At 38.5% G+C, this 24,711-nt stretch overlaps 1 protein-coding gene across 4 annotated transcripts in view; it reads right to left on the bottom strand.

Annotated features, from left to right (window-relative positions):
* Nucleotides 1-1,909: 1,909 nt before the first annotated feature.
* The window catches only part of MCUR1 (mitochondrial calcium uniporter regulator 1), a 27,707-nt gene continuing 4,905 nt past the window's right edge, over nt 1,910-24,711 (bottom strand). Inside the window, exons 4-9 of one of the 4 annotated variants that reach the window (XM_019543723.1) lie at nt 23,544-23,645; nt 19,837-19,878; nt 16,665-16,736; nt 14,172-14,225; nt 10,958-11,072; nt 1,910-3,070 (exon numbers count right to left, since the gene is read on the bottom strand). In XM_019543723.1, the coding sequence (XP_019399268.1) occupies nt 3,057-3,070; nt 10,958-11,072; nt 14,172-14,225; nt 16,665-16,736; nt 19,837-19,878; nt 23,544-23,645 (399 nt within the window). In that variant the 3' untranslated portion in view covers nt 1,910-3,056. Of the gene's footprint in view, nt 3,071-7,457; nt 9,743-10,957; nt 11,073-14,171; nt 14,226-16,664; nt 16,737-19,836; nt 19,879-23,543; nt 23,646-24,711 lie in introns of those variants that run through there. The other 3 variants (XM_019543713.1, XM_019543742.1, XM_019543734.1) reach the window with 3 other exon arrangements.

Below are 24,711 nucleotides of genomic sequence, written 5' to 3'. Positions count from 1 at the left end.
CCTCCCACTATCCCAGCAGAGGACTTCTAGTAGAACACTCCTATCAGGAATCTTCATACTTCCAGTAGAGTACCTACTGTGTCACCTACATGTGCTGAACCTTGAAGTGGAGTGGCAGGGGGACTCAAACACCCCAAGAGACTCTTGCCATGGTAAGGCCCACTGCTTCTTGTCCTCAAATGGGCTTGGCTCTGTACTTGGAGGAAAAAAAAAAAAACAACTTAAAGAACTTCCAGCCTGATAGATGGCTCTTTAGGAAAGAGCAGAGCGCACACTACTGCTTTGAAAATGCTGAGCCTCCTAACATATTTACACTACTTGCAATTGGAATTTGGCGGACTGGTCTGGTAGGAGGAGGGAGAATAGATCAAGACAGGCAGCCTCCTTTCTCTTGCTTTCTAGAGCAGAAATGTCAGCAGCTCCTCCCTTTTGCAAAGCAGACACCTTGTAAAACAGCAAGTTCCTTGTGATTTGACATAAACATGTCATCAGGTGATCCTTGAGACCAGGGTCCTAGGCACAGCCTGTTCTTGAATCCACTTCTGACATGAAGAACTCAGGCCAAAACTGAACTGCAAAATTAGAAGCGATTTGCTGTCTCCTATCACTACTAGGTTTCTCCATTTCATTATATACCCCTGTGCTTCAGATTATTTTCCCCAAGTTCACTTGCTTTGCTCCACCTACCAGTTCATTTAGTCATTTTCTGTTCATGTATCTAATCTCTCAATCTTCTTTTATGTTCTCTCTTGCTCTTCACTGGTACTTACAATTACTTCTGATTTAGTTTCATCATCAAAACTGCTTACTCCTACTACATCATTAAAAATGGTTAGTGAAGCACAGTTCCCTTTCAGCTACCGGCAACTTAAACAAAAAGTAATTTATACTCTGTGCCAAACCCTCCCCTACATTACAGCACCACAAGATTGAGGTTTTAAAACAGGTTGGACTCAAATTTATTACTTCCACTACAACTCAAATTTAGACCTCTCACATGTTTGCATTAGAATACCTTTTATACCATGATCTTTCAAAAGTGGATGATCAAATTGCCCATCTAGCAAACATATGCAAGTCTTCTTTAAAAATGTGTTAACAATTTATGACACATCACTCCCATTAGTCAAAGGTGTAGGCAGATGCATGCAGCAGAATATGCTCCTTAAAATGATGAAGCTCCCTTTACTGCTTTATAAAGGGAAGCAGGAACAGTGCATACATTTATTTCATATACTAACTAAAGATAACCTGGCTCAGTGATGTTGTTACTGTCCTATTTAATTTAATTTCGGTCTGTATACCATGCATTAAATGGTTTTTAGTCATATCATTTTCCCTGTTGACTTTGATACGCAAATGAGGATTTAGGAAATGAGGGAGGCAGGAAGAACTGCGTTGTGTTATACTAAATAATGGTCTATCTTATCATGTATGAAAACATAAAAAGAATATATTTCTAGCATGCTCATGTGAACGTGCAGCATATGTATGTGCATGTATTAACTCAAATGTAAGACAACCCTGAATTAAAACAACTGCCTTAGAACTCAATTCTATACATGGAAAATTTGTAAACATTATAATTCTCTGTGTACAGAATCTAGTTATTGGAGGTCATCTTTAATTCACCCCCCCTCAACGCTGCAAGGGGTCAGGCAGTTTGCCCTGTTGTACTTCCCTCTCCTGCAGCCTTAAGCCCACCCTCATCCCCAGCCTCTAGTTCCCCTTTTGCCACTTACCCTTACTCCATGCCAGGAGGCTCTATCCCCATCTAACCTGGGGCACTGAGCACAGACCCAGCCCAGACCCCATAGCAGTCATGCAGGCTGTACCCTAACGCTACAGGCCCAGTTTGGGGCTGTGCTCAGTGCCCAGGCTGCTTCATGCAGAAAGCCAGGCAACACAGAGCACGTGTAAGGGGTGGGATGGAAAAGAAGGGCAGGCAAGGGAGCAGAGGCTAGGCTGGGAAGCAGAAATGGCAGTGTGTAGAGTTGGTGGGGGCAGAAGCAGCAGCTGCAACTATGTCCCCCACATTGCCCTCATAGTTCTAATATAAGGGGCCACTTCCCTCCACCATGTTAAATGGGGAAAAGTACCCTTCATCTTACAATCTTTTTTTTTCCTTTTAAAAGGTCCTGCAATCCTTGTGAATTACATAGTTGTCTACAAGCACTATACAATTATTGGCATTTTACATCTCTTAATAACCATAATTTAAAAATTCTTACGGATATTGCTACTGGATTTCTGGGATTAGCGAAGAGCTCTTGGGGGATAGGGAGAGGACTGCCTTTAGGCTTATGAAGAAAAGCTTGTAGCCATCATCTACCTTTCAGTCTTAAAGAAAATTTAAAAGTCCCATAATTTTTCAAAACAAGTAATATACTAAGGGAAGATTGCAGAAGCAGAAAGCCTCCTTTTATTTTTGTTTCTAGTTGGAAAAAAACCCCAAAACTTTTCTGTTTTCATGAGAATAGAAGCAAGAGTCTACTACACATTTCCGCCTCACAACCTTCCCATCTTTATTGTGATAGTCTGTCCTTACCCTAGTTTTTCTGCATCAGAGTAGATTAATTTCCTTGAAAAAAGGTCCTTATGTTGAGTTAACAGTATCTTGCTATCCTATTTGTGATGATCTATGCAAGATCTGACAATATAGGGCAAACAAAGCATTTGATTTAAACAAATGAACTAATTAGAGTCTGTAACCAATATGCTGTTGGCACATTTTGGAAATCCGGGATATATTTGTACAGAATGGTTAAAAAGGAAAGAAAAATTGTCTTTTGCTCTAGACAATTTTTGAGGCCTGTGACTATATCCACCAGTCCCTTCCACTTGCCAACAATCAGAAGACAAAAGAAACCACAGCAACTCTAAGGCATGTCTTAAATTGTACACAATTGAAAAAGTAGCTCGATGAAACAGTGCTTGTGCTCTAGGACCTACAGGGAAATCCACTAAAGAATTATGAGTTTGTTCCCTTCTTTCAGTTTGGCTGAATTTTCAAAAGAATCCCGGACTGTTTTCAACATCTCCCAGTAGTCATTGCTTCAAGCAGCTGTACCTGCAGTACAGAACACACCATACAGTAAAACCATGTCCAGCGTGTTCATAAGGCAAAATAGCCCTAGGCATAGCAATATCCACATTAGCCCTCTTTTCACAATGGTAGCATAGATGAGGCCTATATTATCACTATCATCTTTCAGTATGTCTCTGGAAATAAGCCAGCTGGCTAGGTCAGTTGGACCCCAGGCATACTTTTTTTCTACTGTTTAGTTATTTCCACTACAAAAGGAATACTTCACGTTTGACTACAACCACTAAAACTAGCTTCTCTGTAAGCTTCCTCCATAGAAAGCTTAATCCACAAAATCTCTAGAACCACCAGGTCCAATTGTTGTAGGCAGCTTTGAAAGGGTCTTTTGAGCAAGGCTCTTTGTACTTGTGCCTTTCTTGTATGCTTTCATATTGAACATTTAATGGAATTCAGACCACACGTCACTATGCCTTTGTCATAAGATAATGAATATTGGATAAAACCACTAGAATTGCTCAGGACTATATTATAACTCTTAAGCAAAACTCAATATGCACATTGGTTTAACACTTTCGCTGCTTGCTCCAAAAGCACAGCATCTAATAAAGAAAGTACCAGTGGCCATATTTGCTTATAAAACACAATACCCATGAACAAGATATATTTAAGTACAAATACTATATAAAAGGGATATTGTGCACATGTATCTAAAATAGTTTCAAAGTGAAGGGTGTACACAAGTATTCTTTGATCAAATTAAATTGCTTAGATGCAGTTATATTAAATTGTATCAGTCACCTGAAAAAATACAAAGCAGAAAAACAACTATATTTTGAACTGCATTAATTTCAACCTTGTTAATACTTGTCTATAAAGCACTATAAAATTGACATTTTATACCCTTTAACCACTACAATTTAAAAATTCTTACAGAGATTGCCACTTTTCCTTACAAAAAGAAAAAAAAAAAAGAAGAGATTCTGCCCATTTAAACCTGAATAAGTTACCCTGATGCAGCAAGAAGGGACTGTCCAATTAATGTCAACCAAGACTTGATGCAAGGTGATATAAAAATCCCTATTATAGAGCCATTCTGGACTTCTAAAAGAGAAGATGGGGCCTATGATGACAGCTGCAAAGAAAGAAGCAATCGGTTAGCTGGTTTTCATAGACAATACAATTTTGTATTTGGAGACCAGGAACAAACATTAGCCAAAAATGGATTTGTTCTTTGAACAAAAAAGTGTGTCATGAACACTCAGTATCAACTCTTATCTTTCATAAAAGACAGAAAACTTACAACTTTTCTGTAAGCGTAATAGCATCTTATCCCCTGCACTCTTCCCCGAGATGTCCTGTTTGAACTTAGATTTAAAAACACCCCAAGCCAAGGCAACCCATCCCAGCCTAAACAGGTTTTTTTGTGCAAATTGACTTGGGTATCTGACACAGGATAAGGCAACAATTATGAATGACTTACCTGGAATATAAAAACTCTCAAACTGGTACAGGAACAGAGTTCAGAAAAATGATAAAATGGTGGTTTTTGTTACTAAAAAATGCAGTTTGGTAATGTTCGGTTAGAAAGAATAACATTCTTGTATGCCAGATTCAGTTTTGATGAAAAGAAGTGGGCAGGTGATTTGAACACAGTATGTACTTTTACTTCAGCCTAAAACCAACTCCAAACATTGCACTCATACTTGATTGCAAAGGGCAGATTTCTATTTATGCACTCAAGATGATTATCCAATTATAAATTAGCAATTGCTCATGTGGAATGCTTCATTTTAATCTAAAAATAAAATTCAAACGTAACTAAAACATAGGAATAAACATTAAAAATAAAACCAACATTCTTGAATTAGGCAGTGATCATGAAATAACAATTTATTTTTCCAAATAATATAGTTCTTGTTCCAGCACATTGAAAAAAAATTCCCATTTTATTAACTTACTTTACAATGCAGCTATACCACAAAAATGACAATTCATTGGTGATTTTTGTTCAGTATCTTAAGTAGAATTTACTCAGTTTTTTTAGTAAAAAGACCTCCTTTTTGTGCCTACAAAATTTGCCATGGGATCTGAAAGCCAGTCTTGCTCAGGAATTTTGACTAGTGACAAGAATTTAGCAAATGGAATTGAATTAGCAATTCTGCAAACAGAAAAAAGTAATTTTGCTGTATTGGCTGTCTTGATAACAGCAGGAATAAAAAGTCTCTCTTCAATGAGGTAAAGCAAACATGACTTTGAATACCCAGATGTTTTCCTGGGGGGAGGAGAAAATGAGCATAGGAGTGGAAATTAACAGAAACCATACTGCTGAGTACACCATGCCGAAATTTCATCCAGAGTGACGAGTAAGCAAAAGTGCCATTTTACAAATTTTTTTTGATAACTATACTTCAAAACAACAAAAAAAACCACTTTCTACATACACCTTGAAATCTAAGCCTGAATTTAGGTAGTAACAGATCATAATTTGTTCTTTGAACAAAAACGGTTCTAAAATTGCAAGATACACTGAAGATAAATAGCAGCAAGCAGTTTAAAAATGGAAACAAAGACATAATGGAGTTAATGACCCAACTTGAACTGGCTAAACTTTGCTATGGTCAGAGACATATAGGGAGAGAACAGAGGAATATAAAATGATTACACGGTACTTCTGTTATCATCTGTAAAAATTGATAAAGAACATTTAGCAATAATACAATTAAAAGCAGCAGACAGCTTCTGACACAGTAAAAATAGACATCCAAGAAAGAAAACATGAAGCACCAAGGTCTGAGAGAAAACACAAGAAGAATCAAGGAAGATTTCTGGTTCACACCATACACAGACACTCACGTTTTATTTAAAGCACCCCAGCCCCGTCTCGTGCTTTAACACAAACTCTTGACACCTGAAAACTAAGGATGCAGTCAAGATGGCTAATATAGACAGGGCTTGATAGCTGGACATTTAGTTTAATAATTTAATAATAAAACTCTACAAAAAAAGCATTACAACAGCATTTGAAAAGCTGGGGTTATTGATTTTTTTGGTAATTTACAACACTAAACAAAAGAAATAAAATAAAATAAAAAGGGGGGAGGGGGGGCGATAGAATGTGCCAGTCTCCATAATTCCTGTTGTATATTAACAAGTTTATTTTCTGAGATGTCCTGCTTGATTTGCATTTATTCCTCAGAGCCTCAAGGCTTATTGTAGGATCAACCTGTACTCGTGGCAGAGAGACTGCTAGTCTCAACCTCCAGCCCTCCCTCCCTCTCTCCCCAGAGCTTCCCGTCTGTGTTAACTTAAGGATGCTCAGGGCCTGACTTCTCATTTCCCACACAACAACATACTGTGCAATAATCAACCTGGTAGGTTAGCAGGAAAGCTGCCTTCAGGCTCTTAGAATTGAAGGAATTTATTAAAGATGAAAGCCCACTCAGTTTTCAGCTGTGCCAAACAACCACACTTTTAAAATGAAGTCTGTCAGTAAAAAAATAACAAAAACCCCAAAACAACAAAATCCTGAAATCTGATGCAAAAATATTACAAGTCTTGATATGGACCATGCTATACCAGACTAAAAAGCCATTTAATAGAGGTGGGGGGGGGAAAGGAACAGGAAAAATAATGGTGATCAAATTGGGTTTCTCCGCTGTGGCTTTTAGTGATCATTTGAAAACTGAGATTTTTTCTAAAGAGCCAAAAGGCAGTTGGTAAGTGGGCTGATATATTTGCTCCTCATTTTTAATCAGCCAATTGGGCTTTTGGTTATATGTTTCAGACTGAAAGCATCAAACATTCCTTCCCACTTTTTCTTTTTGAAGGCCAATGCAAGCAAAATTAGTACAATTTTTACAAGTATTTTAGACTACCCTGACCATCATAGCTGATCTATTCTGAGATGGTCTTAAATTGTATTGTGATGAATTTCTAGAGGCTTTGCAAAGGAAAAGAATAGGAAAGCAGTAGGAAAAAGGGGAAATATGAAGAAAAGAAAGGAAAGTGAACTTTAATTTCTCTGTTAGAGAGATTACAGTATGGTTGTAGTGACAAAGTGCTACCTACCTTCACAATTCATAACACAGAATCATAATGGCACATTTCAATAAAATGGACATAAGTGGCATGCAACCCAAATGCACAGCAAAACATTGTGCCCCTTGATCCATATTTTCATCTGTGCATATAAGTTAGAAATGTCATGGTTACAAAACAAAAAACACCGGTATACCTGGAGACTCTGAGACAGGGATATTCCTAATGTTGCTCTTTTTCTGACTGTAATGTTCAACCTGAATCCATATCTATGGTAGTCATTGAAAGAACTATTTTCTCAAGAAGATCCACTTCTGGAGTAAGTGTCCTATAATATTGCAGTTTTATTTTACTGCAGAGTCTGACTCCATTTGTATAAAAATGCCTTTAATTTTAAATATAGAATGGATTCTGCTGAGAAGTGAACAAAGTCTAAATTCTTAAAAACCCACTGTTTTACTAAAATGGCTACTCATTAACTGCATAGCATCCAGATGATCAAAATGGATTCTTGTTACAGAGAAACATAGTTCCTTCTTTGCTATTACTCAAGTACTGAAGTAGACTGCATCTAACATATTTATTAAATTATAATTTTCTGACATTTTAAAACTGTGAAACTATAAATACATTCATACATGTAGCTTCAAATACGACTGCCTTGAGCAATTTTTTTTGTAGTATTTTTTACTGAGAAAAGAGTCAAAAGAGGCTGGAGAGGTGGAGGATGTTGTTTTACAATGCTAGCTTCCTTTATGCTGCCAGTTGAACATCCTCTTCTTTACTGTACTTTAAAAGTCCCATTGTTTACTTAGTTTCTCACTGAGTTACCATCAAATTTAGCTATTTTGGAGTTGCTGCTACAAGGACAAAAATGTTTGTTTTGTCAAGAATTATTAAACTTCTTGCTTTAAGTAAAGGTTTAAAGTTGCATTTTTAATGAATTCAATATATCATTTGAAAAATATCCCAACTACCTTACTCTTTTTCAAGATGTCTCCATTTCTACCTGGCTGCCTCTTCATTTGAGGCTAAGCAGCAATAACCTCTAACATGAGAAAATTACAGCTACTACAATATAGGCTAAGTTAATCAGTTTCCCCTGATTTCATTAAAACTAGGGGTGTTAAACTCATTTGGCCTTCAGGGCCAGATGAGTGGCGCAGGGCCAGTCCACAGGCCAAATGAACAGCGCAGGGCCACCCCAACAGGCTGGATCAGACTCACAAATCATGCCTCCTTCTACCATTGCATGTTGGCATCTGTCATCAGATACCAGAGAGAGACAAGGCAAAAAAACAAATTCAGGGAGAGACATTCATTGGTCAGTGGACAAAGACTGGACCTCTGGATAATTTACTGTTTTACCTGTAACTGTCTTCCATTGCTACCATTAGTAGAAGAGCTACCAACAGAACAGACATTAAAATGACCTACTATTTCACATAGACTTGCTTTGAGCTAGTGGTCTACACTAATGTTCCTTCCATTTGTTAATTATTTGGATACCCAGAGAATTAAAAAAAAAAAAAAAAAAAAGTTTAGTGCAGACATCCTATCTGTGACTAAAGAGCTGAGCCCATACCAGTACATCATACACCATTCAGATGCTTGCATTTTTTCCCCAGAAGTTTAACCATCTTTAATTTATCATGAGCAGAAGAAGCAATTCCCTTCTACGAACCAAGCAACAGAGAGCATTTTCTAGGCACTTGTATAAGAGATAATACAAGTTAATACATGTTATTACGCTCCAAAACTCTGTTCCAGTTTTAGAACCAAGTTTGTAATTGCTTTGGGGAATGAGTTTCAGAGCCCTGTGTGTTTTAAAAGTTGCAACAGCTCTTAGCATACTACATACCAAACCTACAAAAAGGTGGTAAAGACACTTATTACAGAACACTTTCTGATGAAGTACAGTTGTTTGGATGGCCATCTGGAAAACAAATTACGATGTTTAAAAATTAGCGTAACAAATAGAAAAAATATTTCTTTATAATAAGTATATAAATATATGTATTTGTAGCACAGAGAGTATGGACAGGTGAACAAGGGGAAAAAGAATGCATGCCTCTAGGTTAATCAACTTGCATTTCATTAAAATTAGGTCTAGGAGTTCCTTGCAGTCACAAAATGGTACTAGAAGGTTTAAAATCTGTGATCAAACTCTGCTCTGATACAAGTATCTACCATTAGGCATGCATGCCTCAGAAGAGTTTGGTATATAATCTTTAGCAGACTTCTCCACAAGAGCCATTACATAATTTGGCATGACTGGCAGTCTCTACTTAACTGAAACCCTAGAACTACAAAAGTATGGAGATATTACAATTTAGGATGCAAGGGGATTGGCAGTGCTGCATATTCTCTGCTTTGCTCTGACCAGAGGCAAGTTTCTCTTTCCATTAGGTGCTGAAATAGTACAGATTTTTTTTCTAGGCACATTTTTGTTACATTCTCAATGTAGTTTGCTATAAAAATAAATATAAATAAAATGATAAACATTATTTTTCAGTCAGGAATACATTCTTGTAGCTAAAGTGAAAATATCCTTGATTTTCATAAGGCAAGAAAGTACAAGTCCTTTTAAGTAGACACTTTATTACATCCATAGACGATAAAATCCCAGTGCAACAGTAAGGCATGTAAATACTGAACCTGAAAGACAGAAAAAAAAACAACAGTTGGGGAAAAGGCAGAATATATCATTAATTTTTGTAAAACTCCTTCAGCAAGCTGTACACATAGTTACTGTTAAAATAATAAGAACTTAGCATCTTTGGCCTTGTTCTTCCTTTCTTTCAAGAAAATAAGATACTAACCTGCAGAGCACAAACCCAACTTTGGTGGCATAGTGACCACAAAATGACAAGGAAGGAGTGACTGCAGGAAAAATGGTCTGGACACCAAATAAGATGGGAAAAATCCCATACTTGTTTACCATTTCAAAAAAGTTCAATATGGCAAGTTATGAGTATGAAATTAGGAAATAAAGCACACAACATTAGTAGAAAAGTCTATCCTGCAAACAGCTTTTTAAACTTCAGTCAATAGACAGACTATGAATAATTTGGTAATATTTACATAAAGTTATTTAACAAAGGATTCTATAAGTTACAAGAATTTTCGATTTCCTTCAGATACTCATCTTGGAAAAAATTAACAGGCATTTGTACTAAAGGTATTTTAAGTGCTGATGCTTATAAACAGCAGTCATACAATAGTAAGCAGTTTTGAGATTAGTTGGTAGGGAAAGGGGGGAAATCTCTTCCTAATACACTCTTCTTTACCTATAAGTAATGGCATCTTAGTGAGTGATCTCTCTAAAATAGGGCGGGAATGCTATTATGAATAATATTAACTGCTTGTATCATTGCTATAACCTTTATTAGGATGATGAAAACTCATATACAAAATGAAGACATCCTTACTGCCAACCTGTTCAATTAACAAACAACATTGTATATTTAGCAGTTAAAAATAGACACTGAAGAGCCAGGACATAAGAATGACCCAAGCTGTAACACAGGAAACAGATTATTATGAAGGGTGTTCCTTATAGATGAATTACTGAAGAATGAAAGAGTACTCAAGCACAAAGTATATGGAACAATAATGGTATCAACTAAAGTACTCCAGTTTATAGACAAGTCTCCATTATATACTAAAACAACCTGTGAAAAATTTTGTGCAATTCAGCAGCATATTTAAGCAGATGCCCAATTTAAAGCACCTGAATAATCTAATAAACATCAGTGAGATTATGCAGGGTTTATTACCCAGCTAAACCAGGGCCTATATGAAAGTAGGTTATTACGAGCTGAACAAACACCTGCATCAGATTCTACAGATCTGATTATCAGAACTCCTTACCTGCTAAGTATTTAATATTATCCAGCTTGTGCGATTCAAGCATTGTTTTCAACCCTGCAACTTCTGTGTCGATTTTCCTATCGGTTTGGGTCAGGGCTCGATCCTGCTGTGCATGCTAGAACAAAGCAAAAGACCAAGTTATTTGAACAATTTGAATCGGAATGGTTAAAACTAGGTCTATTTCTCCTCACTATTATATTTTTGGTTTGTATTTCATGCTTAAATTGAAGTACCTGTTAAAAACTAAGACCAGGTCTTTCTGGCCAATTCTGTAGCTAAACCTCTCTCTCTTCTACAAAATACCAACTGATATTAAACAGCAACATTAAATTAGCCAGAGTTGCCAGAGCATACTGGAAATTAATTTGGCTAGATTCAGGGGAATGAGGATAAAACATACTGGTCTGCTGTACTGCTTTTTAAAATTGCTAGAACAGGAGTTAGCAACATGCAGCATTGGGGAGCCTCACATGCACACTGCATCCATGCTGCTGCTCTTCTCCATTATCCTTGACCCTTGCCTCCCAGCTGCAGTGTGGGTACAGCTAGAAGCTGCAGCTGGGAGGCAGAGGGGTGGAAAGAAGAAGTGGCAGTACAGATGCAGTTTGAAGCTCCACAGCCCCAGTGCAACTCCCTGCTGCTTGGAAGCTGAGCCCACAAGCAGAAGGAAGTGGAGGGAGAACAAAGTGGTGGTGGCAGCATTGGTGCAGCTCCCAGCTGTCTGTCGCAGTGTGGGTGTAGGAAAAGCCCTGCCCATGATGCATCACCAAAGCCACCTCACCTGCATCAAGCTGGAGCTGGGTTGTTCCCACCCAGGGCTTATTAAAAGTTGCCAACCATGGGCTAATAACATCCATATAGATTTGTTAACAGCAGTGATGTCTTGCCAATGTTTATAATTAACTTTTGATTCCATCATAAAACTTTATTTTGAAACTAAGGGCACATTTACACGTGCTTGGGGGGCATCAGGAGGCACTTTAATTAGAGCAGCTCCCAGAGCCACTTTTGCACTGCAGCATCTTGTGTATCAGTGTTTCTGTGCTTCAAAATGGTGTCAGGAGCACTTGAACTTGAACTAAAGCTCATCTGATGAGCTTGGGTTCAAGCACCCCTGCCATCATTTTGAAGTGTGGACATGCTGATACAAGACGTGGGAGGCTGCTGGAGTGTGGTAATTACCACGCTCCAGCAAGTCTGCTCCACCACGCTGTAATTACAGCGCATCAGAACAGCCTCTAAGCACATCTACACGCCTAAGATATCTGCAGTTTGACTTTTTAAATGTTACTCTAGTTAAATTTGACCTGTAGCTTTTTGTTCCTGCAGCCCTTAATCAAACTCCCAGCAAAAATCAAAAGGGATTCTGCCAGCATAAATACAATCTGGCCATATTTTAAATCTTTCCCAGAACTCTACCAGCACTAGCCTGTAATTGAGGATGCAGCATGAGCTTTCCCCCTTTCTGCAATTGCCTGCTTGTATTAACTTTGGATCTTGCTTCCAAAGCACCTGATACGCATTACATAATATAAAAAGCTCACAGAAATATAGGAACTTAAAAGTTTTCTAGTCCATCCCCTTTGATGGAGGACTATGTATTACGTGGACCAGGGGTCAGCAATCTATGGTGTGTGGTGCCATTTAATCTGGCCTGTGGACATTAACTTTGGCAGCATTTGGTGGCAGGGGACTCTGGCAGCAGGTGATCTCTCCAGATGCTGCAGGGAGAAGCTGCAGTGGCAGCTGGGAGCTAACACCAGCTCACTTACACACCTCTAACCTGAGCTGGGTCATTCTGTCCCACAACCCGAGAAGGCTGCCAACTGCTGACCTAGAACAACCCTGGCAGATGTTTGTGCTGCCTGTTCTTAGCTTCCAAAAATTGGAAGCTGACATGTGATTCCCCATTTTGTATTGTGCATTTGCTTTGGTTATTATTCATTTTGGATCATTTATGGAATCCAGCCGGGTGATTTTGAATTCTAATCCCAGGCTGCAAATGCCAGATATAGAGATATTTCTTAGGGAAGTCACCGAATTCACTTCAGCTATGGTGGAATGAAGTCTAACCATAAATGGATTTAGTATCAAAAGCACATTTTAACACAATCCAAGTCACCAAGCTGAAATGGCTTGGATAGTTGCCAAGTTGAAATGGTTGCAACTTTGTCTCCTTAGCCAGAAGATTCGGCCAGGCAGACTTTCTGAAAAACTTAGTCCTATGCAGGTAGAAGTAAGTACACAAGGCTCTTCACAATGAGGTCTCTGGTCTGAAGGAAGGAGGATATATACATCACCCTTTACATCCACAGCAGAAAGCAACAAAAGGGTGTGCTGTTCCATACTGCATGCGTACTGCTATGGCAGAAAATCTATGAGCTCAAGTGTTTGAGATGTGAACCCACAGTGAGAATGTGCATACAGACTAGCATTCCAAGGTGAACTGCATTTGTACTCCATCAAATTTCTCCCATGCTATTACCTTAAAGGCCCAGATCACTTTGGATAAACTGATACAAGAGATATAAAATCTATAGGACAGTGTATTTTTCTGGTTTGATATGAATCTGTATTTCAGGAATTAGATGATTTAATGAACACAGGAAACCTGAATGATTGCACTTTTCCTAGTATATCATAAAGTGGTAGAACTAGACATCTCTTATCTCAACAGTGCATAATCATTAACCTCTGAACACCCAAGGAGCTGGTCACAGATTAAAAAGGCACTGTTCAAATAAAATGGTTATTCCTGATCTCAGAATGATTCTGGCTACCAGTGATGTTCACATATAGGAACACAAAGGTTATTCAACATCTATGGAGCACTGATTATCTTGGGAACTGTTTCTGAAATCACACAACCTTAAGTTTCCATTCTGAAAGGAGCTCTGCACACTGAGGTTAAAGAACGACAAGTCTAGAACCTGTTTAACCTGCTAAATCTCTGAATAGAAAAATGGCCTGTCTTTTCTAAGGGGACTGGAATACATGCTCAAGGAGTGGGCTACCAGAGCAAAGATGCAAACACAGGAAACATAAGTCATTTGGATTTGCTGGCTGGCTGAGGTACTAGGAGTTTCAAGCCTTCCTCAACATACTCCCAGTGATACATGTACCGTGTTGGAGGAAGACCTGTTTGCACAAGTTTATAGTATCAATATAACAAAATGTTATTACATAATTCAATGATCAGTTCTTCAGTCCTTACCAATTCCACTATCTCTGACCTCATTTCCAGTAGTTTTCTTTCATTAAGTGAATACTGAAAGAAAAAACAAAATGGAGAACACGTACACACATGAATTACTTTAGTTTCAGATTAGACCGTTTCCTAATTTTCCACATCATTATGGTAATTCCTAATCAGAAAAATTCGGTGTGCTTGCCAACTATATTTAGATTTAGGATCTAAAATGGAAGGTTAAAGTTAAATGTTAAACAAGTTGTGTGTACAATTTTATTCAGAGTTAAAATTATCCACAATTTAATTTAGCTTAACTCTCTTGGAAAGCTTACTTCTTAAAAGTTAATTCAGATCAACTTTCCCAAATGTCCCTATATAGCCAAGACGTATTCTCTGAGCCCTTGAGTTCTTTAACTGAATTACCAGTTCATATTAACAGCTTATGTTACACTTACTGCAGACATAAATATAGTTCAAGGTAGGAAAGATTCTCGTGAGTAAAGAGGCCAACAAAATACGTCCACCTTCACTTCTTATTTTTTAAAATATATGACAGCACACACCAAAACTTAATATACTGTATTTACTTGAATACAAGACGAAGTACCCGCCTTCTCCCAATCAGCATTGGGAAAAAAGACCCTTGTCTTACATTTGTATACAAGGAAACCTCATTAAATACATCATCTATCATTAAACTGCTCCCAAAGACAGTATGTGCTCAGTAATGGAAATCAACTGGGAAGCTGATAAAATGAAGCCAACAGTGAGTATGACTATAAAACACATGGCCCCTCTTGGGCAAACGGACTGATGGAAACTTTTTTTTGTGTGTGTGGCCCTTAAAAAAAAAAAAAAAGGCAGTTGCTTCCCCAGGAGGAAAGGAGCACCAGACCTGGAGATACTGCAACATCAAGCCAGCACTTGGAGAGACTCGAGCAAGCTCTGACACCATGCCCAGCTGGCAAAAAAGCTGATAGGAACCTACCAACAAGGCTAGGTTAGTTTAGCCCATCTGAGTAAAATATGTGCCTCTTGTGCTCAGTCCACCTCAGTGCCAACTCTTTTCCAAGTCATGGTGAGCTACTACAATGCATACATTTAAACTTCCTCTTCACTTCCACAACTGAACTTTGTCTTTCTTTCCCCATTTCCAATGATGCCTGTTTCTTCACCAGCCTTAAAAGTCTGGCAAAGGTCACCGTATAGGGACCCAAACAGTACAATTAGGATCCCTGCCACCTTCTCAGCCTGTTGCGTATGATGAATTAGGACAGGGGTGGACAATTATTTCAGAGAGAGGGCCACTTACTGAGTTTTGGCAAGCCATCGAGGGCCACATGACAGGCATCCAAGGGCAGATAAATATTAATTCTCTTTTTTAGGGGGCCCCACGTACCGGACAGAATGGCCTGGTGGGCCATATCTGGCCAGTGGGCCACATTTTGCCCACCCTTGAATGAGGACAAGCATAGAAACATAGAAAAATTAGGGCTGGAAGGGAACTCAGGTGGTTATCTAGTCCAATCCCCTGCTCAAAGCAGGACCACCCCCCAACTAGATCATTCTAGCCAGGACTCTATTGAGCCAGGCCTTCAAAACCTCGAAGGATGGAGATTCTACCACCTCTCTTGGTAATCTGTTCCAGTGCTTCACAACCTTTCTGGTGAGAAAGGGTTTCTTAGTATCCAACCTAAACCTCCCATGCTGTGATCTGAAAGAGATCACTTCCTCAACCAGGGAGTGAACCTGGAACCTTGATGTTATTACCATACTCTAACCAACTGACCTAACTAGCTGTTCCCTAAGCATGAGGTCATAAATAAATGAAACAATTATTTAGCTTTAAAATAAGTGAGGGACTTACTGCTCACAAATGTGTCAATTTTTCCAAAGTAGCTGTTGTGTATCCACTCCTATTCCATAGCAGGTGAACCTGAACTAGGGCGCCTTACACTAAGTGATACAGTTGCTAAATTCCATTTACTGAAGAATGGAATGGAGAAACTAAACAGTCATAACAAAACAATTTAAAAACCACAGTATGTCATCTTCCCGTTCCACCCGTGTAATCATTAGGTCTGTATGACAATGATGTTCATACTAGCTATTGGCTGACTTACAGACTACAACATGTTAGTCCTCTATTTGTGGGGACACAGTATATTTTTAATTTACATAATCTAAAAAACTATTTAAGTCTAATTTAGCTACAAAAATAGAAATACATCTACATTAAATTAAACCCCCTAAAAGAAAAGCTTATTAGAACAATACTTATTGCACTTAACTACTTCTTAATAATCTTGATTGTAAAACCAATGTCAAAGTATGTTAAACCCATAGAAACTGAATATGTGTCACCTTAAACTATAATAGCATTATGACGACTAATTGTGACTGATACTTCTGGGGACAAAAGGTTTTATGGACCACCATGAACATTGTGTTTTTATCTAAACTATTTCAGACAGTACTAGATGTTATATATTCCTTGAAGAAATCCATAAAACATACCAGTTCTTTTACTCTGCTCTTCTCTAAATTGAGGTCTAACTTGTTATCTGTACGAAGTTTGGTAACTTCATCCTACAGAAAAATTTTGAAAGATATGAAAAAAACAGAACTGCATTCAAAGTTCACTTAGAATATATATGGTTCATTAATTTGCTCCCTATCAGAGACCAGAATCAGTGGATATTTCTCTTGTTAAGCTGCATGAGTTCTCACAGCACATAAAGACGCATTAAACATGAAGATGGATGAAAACACTGACATTAGAAAGCAATCCAGAGCAAAGCAGTAAATCCCTGCATGGAGGCTTAGTACATTTCATACAATCCAAGTACAAATAATTGAGTTGGCTGGAGAAAACGTATGGGTAGGTTACAGCAGAGGTAACTGTTTTATGAGATTTTATGGTAGCATATAAAAAAAATCTATTTCCTAAGACAACAGCAAGTATGCTCAACTGTTCAAAAAGGAAAAGACACCTAAAAGCTCAAGGGCTCTTTTTTAGAACTTATATTTGTTGACCTACATGTCGGTTTCTTACTTCCTCAGCAGCTGGTACATGGCACTGCAGCTTTTCAGTGATAGCTGCCATTTTACTGCAATTTCCCAGCAGGAAATCCAGTCAGCTGACAGTTACTATGAGATAAGGTGCTCACCAGATGAATGCGTGTACATGAAGAAGACCGGTGAAGATTCCAAGAAATTCTACTATTAGAAACAAGCAAGGATTTTTTCAGGAACCAGTGTTAGGTAATCAAAGTTTGTTAGCTTGATAAATACTTAACAACTGCTGTCACCAGTATTTAATTTGCTTAAATATAGTATCTGTAACATTTTACAATTAGATGAACTTACAGTCCTTAATCTTTTTTTTTTAACAAAGTCTATCACAAAACAATGCGTCACTTTCAGTGTTTTAGAAGGCAGAACAAACATAACGATATGACTGCAATGTTACAGACTGAACCATGTCACAATAAAAGGGAAAAATACGTTTCACATTTTTCTCAAACCCCTTTAAAATCTACCAGGTTGAGACAGTGATTTGTGAGAGATATAGTTTGTGTAACAGGAAATGACTATTCAACACAATTATTAGGACCATCTAAAAATAATTAAAAATGTAAAATACTGAAGTTATATTTGAGGTGTTAAACATTTTACAATTCATATAGAAAGATAAAGGATCAGCCCCCAAAAGCACACAGTCTAGGTTTACCCATGATGACTGGGGATATCAAAATAAAAGGAAAGGGATAGAACGGACAGAAGCTAGAACAATATTACATGGTCTAAACATGTCAGTATCTTGATGGTACAGTGCACAAACCCTGACTTGAGAAAGATAGGAATGGAATGTGCTCTTCCGTTTCAGATGAGAGGAGCAATCTGATGAATATCTCAGGCCATGAATAGGTGTTACATTTGTGCTGGGACAAAAATATCTGCATGTAGTTAGCTACTCACAAGATTTCTTGTGGAAAAGAAATGGCTCTTCTGCAAAATGTGATGTCGAGTACCTATGAGGAAGATTTTCCTCCTTCCGATCTAATGTAATCTAGATTAGATGTGAATGCTAGAATACTTCTCTCAGGTGTGAAGGACACTCAATATCTCAGTCTTTCGGTCTCCCTCCCTTCCTCCAAGGGAGAGAGTGAGCACCCTGGGTCCCTGTCTGGGAGCCCTGTGGGGACCCTGTCCTGAAAAATCACCCTCCTTCCAATCAACCAGCAGATAACAGAAAACCTCCCAGAAGGGGTTCCTGCTGTGACAGAATTCCCTTGCCTTGCCCTGCACTGCTCCAGGTCAGCCCAAAGCTTGGCAGGGTGAGGCAGACTGCTGTGCTGCATGACAAGGCTTGGGGAGTCTTGATACTAGGGGTGTGCAAAGCAGACCGTATTCGATTTGGATTCAGCCCAATTTGATTTGTTGATTTGGATCACTGTCTCAATTCGATTTGGCGGAATCCAAAGATTTGATTCCGATTTGGAGAATCAGTGAGTCGGCCATAGACACAGCTTTAAATGCTTTTTCTACATACTTCAAGGTGCCAGGCATGGCTTGTGAACACTGTGATGGTGGGGCGGATGGAGCGTCCCACAGGAGCACGCGCAGGGGGGAAGGAGGAATGGGGGTCAGGTCTTCTGCTGAGTGTGTGGGCCCCCCCCACAGCGATTGGCCATGGGGGGACCCTGGGTGCCACCCCCCAGACCCAGGAGGCACCAGTCACTGAGCCAGGGGACGGGTCCCCCAAGTGCTCTGTGGTGGACCTGTAAGTGGACCAGAAGTGCTCCTGGTCCATTTCCAGGTCCACTGCACTCCTGTGGGATGCTCCATCCGCCCCACCCTCTCAGTGTTCATAAGCCGCTTGGTACCTTGAGGTATGTAGAAAAAAACATTTAAAGCTGTGTCTGTCTGAATCATTGAATCTCTCCAAACTGATTCAGAGATTCGGTTGCTGAATCGAAATCAGCAACTGAAGCTTCGCACAGCCCTACTTGCCACCATGGTAGAATGCCTGCTGCCTCCCCCTGCATTCGTTTGGGTCTGCTCAGCGGAAAGCAAGGAGTATAGGCTATTTTCCTTCAGCTCCCTAGCTATTTTTCTACTGAAAAGCATTTCAGAGAAATTCTTACTGGTAGGAATGAATGCCTGTCCATGGCCTTAGCCTGAAAGCAGCTGACTTCATTAACATTGAAAACAATGGACATTGGTGTCCATTCCAAAAGAGCATATTTTTGAAATTTTATGTTATTTATAAAATTTTTGTTCTATAAATATGGCAGAATAATCTATATACAATACAGAGAGACCTAGGAGCTGTGCTAGTAAGTGCAAGAGACTGGAAAATTCAAAGGAGTTGGACTGGGAGGCTAAGAGACACCTTTGTGTATTTCATTAGGATTATCCACTGAACATACCTAAGGCAAAACATAACAAGAGTACATTTGGTAAAGTTATTTTTAATTGTAAATCTGTGTGTTTTACTTGAGAAGCAAAAAAAAAAAAAAAAAAAAATGAGAATGCACCTCTCTCTATAAACTAGCAGAAGCTCAAACGAGGAAGTTGACTGAAACTGATAGTCAAATCACAATGCTCCACCTGGTGATTTAAATGAATCCACTCCTGCCACTATGCCTCTAAATACTGACACACATGCACAGTAATATCTTACCATTACTTGTTTCTTCAGCTGCTGGAGTTCAAGTTTAATTTTCTAAAACAAAACAAAACAAAAAAGCAAGAAACATTTAGAAATCTGCTGTAAAAGTACATATAATGAAGTGGTCAAGGAATACTGGTGAATTTGTACAGTGGGCACTGACACTACTAATGCTCCATAAACCATGCCTATTTCTGGTTTCCTTCTAGTTTTAGAGATTGGCTACCTCCCCTTGAGATAATTCTTGCTCACTATAGGCTGTATGCTTTTAAACAGGAACAGAAATTACAGTGTCAATTAATTACTTTTAAAAAAAAATCTCTGACAAGCATGCATAACTGCAGCTTCCATCATAATCCTTCCAAGAAATTTGTCTTAATAATTCAGTTTTACTAGACCAGTGGTTTTCAGGCTTTTTAGACTTAAGATAAATAACACCCTTGGAAAATACCACCTTTTAATTCTCTCTCATTTTTAATACAGTAAAATAATACAGCAATTCTTTCATTGCAAGGGGTTTTTTTTAACTCAAAAGCCTGCTAAACATTTTTTTCCAACTATTTAAGTTGGTCTAATAAAAGAGATCAGATTCACCCAAAGAACCATGTCTACCAACAGGTCAAAATGCATTTATCACTATAGATTCCTATTTGAAAACTCTGGGCTAATTCTGCAAGTCATATTTCTACATCTAACTGCACTAACACTGTGTAGGACCCCTGAAAGGATCTCAAGGCACCCCCAGTTAAGAACTGCACTAGATCGTATTTCCAATTAACATTATGCAATTCAGGAGCATCAAGTAGACATCTAATTGTCTTATTAACAGCAGCTGACATACTGGTCAGACCAGCATCTTGTATCCAAAAGTGGCACATAATCATTGCTTTATAGACTGAGTACAAGCAACAAGTCCTGTGTAGTGATTCATTCCAGGTTAGACCCTCAATTACCTGAAATCATAGGGTCAAGCACACCTTAAGCTTGAGGTTACATCCTTGACTGTTGTTTAACAACTCATGGACCTAGTCTACAGACATTTGTTTAATCCCCTTTTGAACCTGGTTATAGTGTTGGCCACTGTAACATTTTGTGGCACAAAGTTCCACATCTTGCTTATGTTGTGTAAAGACTCCAAGCTTTTCTTGGTTTTAAACCAGCTGCCTGTTGAAATCATCAGGTGCCTCCTAGTTCTTGTGTTGAGAGACAGTAAATAATAACTTTTCACTTTTTCCACACCACTCATGATGTTATACTCTTATATCATATGGTCCTAGGTAATCTCTTCCACGCTGAAGAGTTCTAGCTGGTTCATGGAAGCTGTTGCATAACCCTAATTATATTTATTGTACTTATATGTACTTCTTCCAGTTCTGCTACAACCTCTTTCACACGATATAACAAATATGGGAACATCATGGATTTATATAATGACACAACGAGGTTTTTAATTTTGTTTTTAACCCCTTTCCCAACATTTTATTTTCCTCTCTCACTCACCATCATTCACAATGAGCCCATGCATTTAGAGAACTATCTATGACTTTGAGATCTCTTTCCTGAGCAGTAGCAGGTAATTCAGAATCCATCACTATGCATGTATTAGGGTTATTTTCCTTCATTAGAAAAAGTGAGCTTTTATGTCTATTTTTTGCCTCCTGACTTTAACCAGTCTTTAGTCCCTGAGAGGACCTTTACTCAGATCCTATGACAACTTAATTTTTGCAAAAGCCTCTGGTGAAGGATCACATAAAATGCTTTTGAGGAGCAGGGGGTGATGGTCAAAATCCCCCTTCCCCCCACCCCAGAATTAGCCAGATACAATAGATCCCCTACCTACTTGCTGACATTTTCGAAGAAACCCAGCACACTGGCAAGACATGATTTCCTTTGATGAAATCCATGTGGATTCTTCTCCAGCATGCCACATTTATCCATGGAATTATTAATTCAATTTTTCTATTCTAAATCCTAGATTTTACCAATTAGACTCCATTCTATTCTCAGCTAACTGAAGGCTTTCCTAGAAGTGATCTAGGAAACTAAAGATTGATGCTCTACTGTCAGCCCTCTGGTCCTCTGGCACAGAAGCTGGTTTAAGCAGCAAGTTGCATACTGTTGCTAATAGTTCTCCAATTTTATATCTAGGTTACTTCAGAACTCAGAATATCTTCTGGTTTTGATGATATGTTACAGGTCAGTTTATCAATTTACTCTAAAATCTTTTATCACTGCTTCAATTTAAGATAATTCTTCATATTACAGCTCTGGTGTTGGAACCTCCTCAACATTATCTACTTTAATGACCAATATAAACAATTGATTTAGCTTCTCTGCTATGCTTCATTTTCCTTTCTGCAGAGTTTACCTCCCTCACCATCTATTCAATGGCCTGCCTGATTCTCCAGCAGGCTTCCTACTTCTCAAGTATTTACAAAAATCAAAAGGTTTAAAGACATAAAAAGCTAATGTCTTTTGTTTAACAATAACTAACAAATTGGAGGGCTAAGGTTCTACCTCTTCACTGGACTAATTACACTTATTTGGACTGACCTGCAGAAATAGAAATAATAGTGATAGAATATACTTACATTTTAGGAAGAGGATGAGTGGATCTCTCTGTCATTATAAGAGTATTTAATATTTTGTCCTAAGCCTAGAATGACTTCATAATCCACAGACTCAATTAATGATTATCTAACTTCTGTATCAATATTTTTTTAATTATGTAACTAATTACTTCAGGTTATTGGGAGCTGGGGAAGGCAGGGAGGTGTACTGGTACAGCTGTATTCTCCTTTTATTCCTCCTCTGTCCAAACATTAAAATCAACTGCATGGAAGGGGCAGTAGCATTTTTATTCAACCAATGTCATGGCTCATTATCATCTCTCTGGTTTCTGCTAATCTCTCCATTTCGCAAGAATTAACAACCCTCTCTCCTTTTCAATCCTGATGCTTCACTATTCAAACCATTCCTTCTTATGCAATTTTGCTGTTTTTTAGCCATTCATGGTAATGTCTCTTCCATTTCACAACCCTGCAGACCTCTGGGTGTAGAAATGACTGACAGTGAAGTGTTGAGTGCATTGTCAAGATGCTCAAGAAGGCTAGATTTTGTTTTATGAATCTGAAGAACAGAGATGGAAAACTATAACAACTACAGGACTAATAAAACAATACTTTGTGTTCAATTATTTTTGCCTGGTTTGTTGGTTTTTTTAAACTTCATATATAAATCTAGCAAATTAGTGCACATTCCAATAAAGTTGTAGTTGTCTTTGATTTTAAACTGAATAAATACTGCTGGGTCACTAGAATGTTAGTAAACCTTCTAGTTTCTTTGTAACTGCAGGAAAATGTAAGTGTTTTATATGTAATAATGCAGCACACCATCTGCACCCCACTTTTTTAAAATCCCAGATTGTCCGTATTGAAAGCTGTACAAGCAACTCTTCACACTGACTACTGTAACTATTTTAATTTTAGGTTTCCCCATTCCTGCAACAAAAACAACGCTTGATGTAGAACTTTCTTCTACATCACGTGTTCTCACTATGCCATTCTTCGTGGCCAGGTGGATAGGGTGTCTCAGTTTTTTTCTCTTGTAATATAGTCACAAGAAATATAGTCAAGTAATATAGTTACAAGAAATAAAAAATTACTTCTCTATCCCCTATAAAACAGTGCTATAATTGTTTGCAGGATGTTGGATTTTACCTCATTTTCTGCCCGGAGTGCTGAAAATTCACTCTTCTCCAAAATTACCATGTCCTTTTTCACACCACCAATATGAGACATTATTTGCTGAAGAACGATTTCCTTTGAAAGAAGAACTCAGCTTAAGCATAAATGCAATATTCTTAAAATTTCTCGTCTACATCCAAATGTTGTGTATAGGCCATTTCAATATATGAGACCAAAGGCAATCATTTTAGAACCTTATACATCTTGGATTTGGCACCTGCTTTTTTAAAGGAATGTGGTGAAGCAACTACGATCTCAGCTCAAGTTAACCATTTTAAATCTTACCAAGTTAACAAAGCCAGCACAAAACAGACATTTATGAAGAACCTATAGGAACTGCACTATTAATGATAGCTAGTGGGAGGCAAGAATTGGAGGGGAGGGAGGAGACAGGGAAGGGAGGTGGGGGCAAGTGGGTGGGATGTGGCAGGGGCCAAGCTGCTTGCCCCTCTACTGCCTCCCCCACCTCCTGACCCCCTAGCCCCTGCTTCCCCCACTACAGGGGTGGTGTGCAGAAATTTAATATGATTGTCCAATAATTAAAATATATACATGGAAAACTAAAACAAATTTATACATTTTCCAAGTATAGAATCTAATTATTGGGGGAGGGGTCCTCTTCAATTCAAGTTTGAATGTTTTCAATACCCTTGGATTTGGTTAAATAAGGCAACTGAAGAAACCTCTTCATCCTTGAAATGTTTTCCGTGGAAGATCTGCACCTATCCATTATATTTCCTATAGCATAAGTGACTTGTGTGCATCACATATTTCATTTCTCACTGTCATCTAAAAATACTCTAGCCAGCTTTATTCCAATCCAAAGATGTAGGTACATATTGCAGACAGTCTGCATTTATGCCGCGCAGAGTGACATTTACAATAGTTTCTACCACACTGTAACTCAATTATCCAACATATATATGGTGATGTTTATTCTCTTAATTTACCGTATTTTTTGGACCATAAGACACACTTTTTTCCCCCCAAAAGTGGGGGGAAAACGAGGGTGCGTCTTATGGTCCGAAGGTGTGTGTTCCAGCGAGACGGGGCGGAGCTTGCCAGCGGAGGCGGCGGAGCCCAAGCGGGACACCCGCCGCTTGTTTAAGCCGTGTCCCGGGGAGACGGGGCGGAGCTTGCC

The sequence above is a fragment of the Crocodylus porosus genome, unplaced genomic scaffold, assembly GCF_001723895.1.
Source record: "Crocodylus porosus isolate Cpor-Errol unplaced genomic scaffold, CroPor_comp1, whole genome shotgun sequence".
NCBI classification, from domain to species: Eukaryota; Metazoa; Chordata; order Crocodylia; family Crocodylidae; genus Crocodylus; species Crocodylus porosus.
This window is presented reverse-complemented; position numbering and strand designations above follow the sequence as displayed.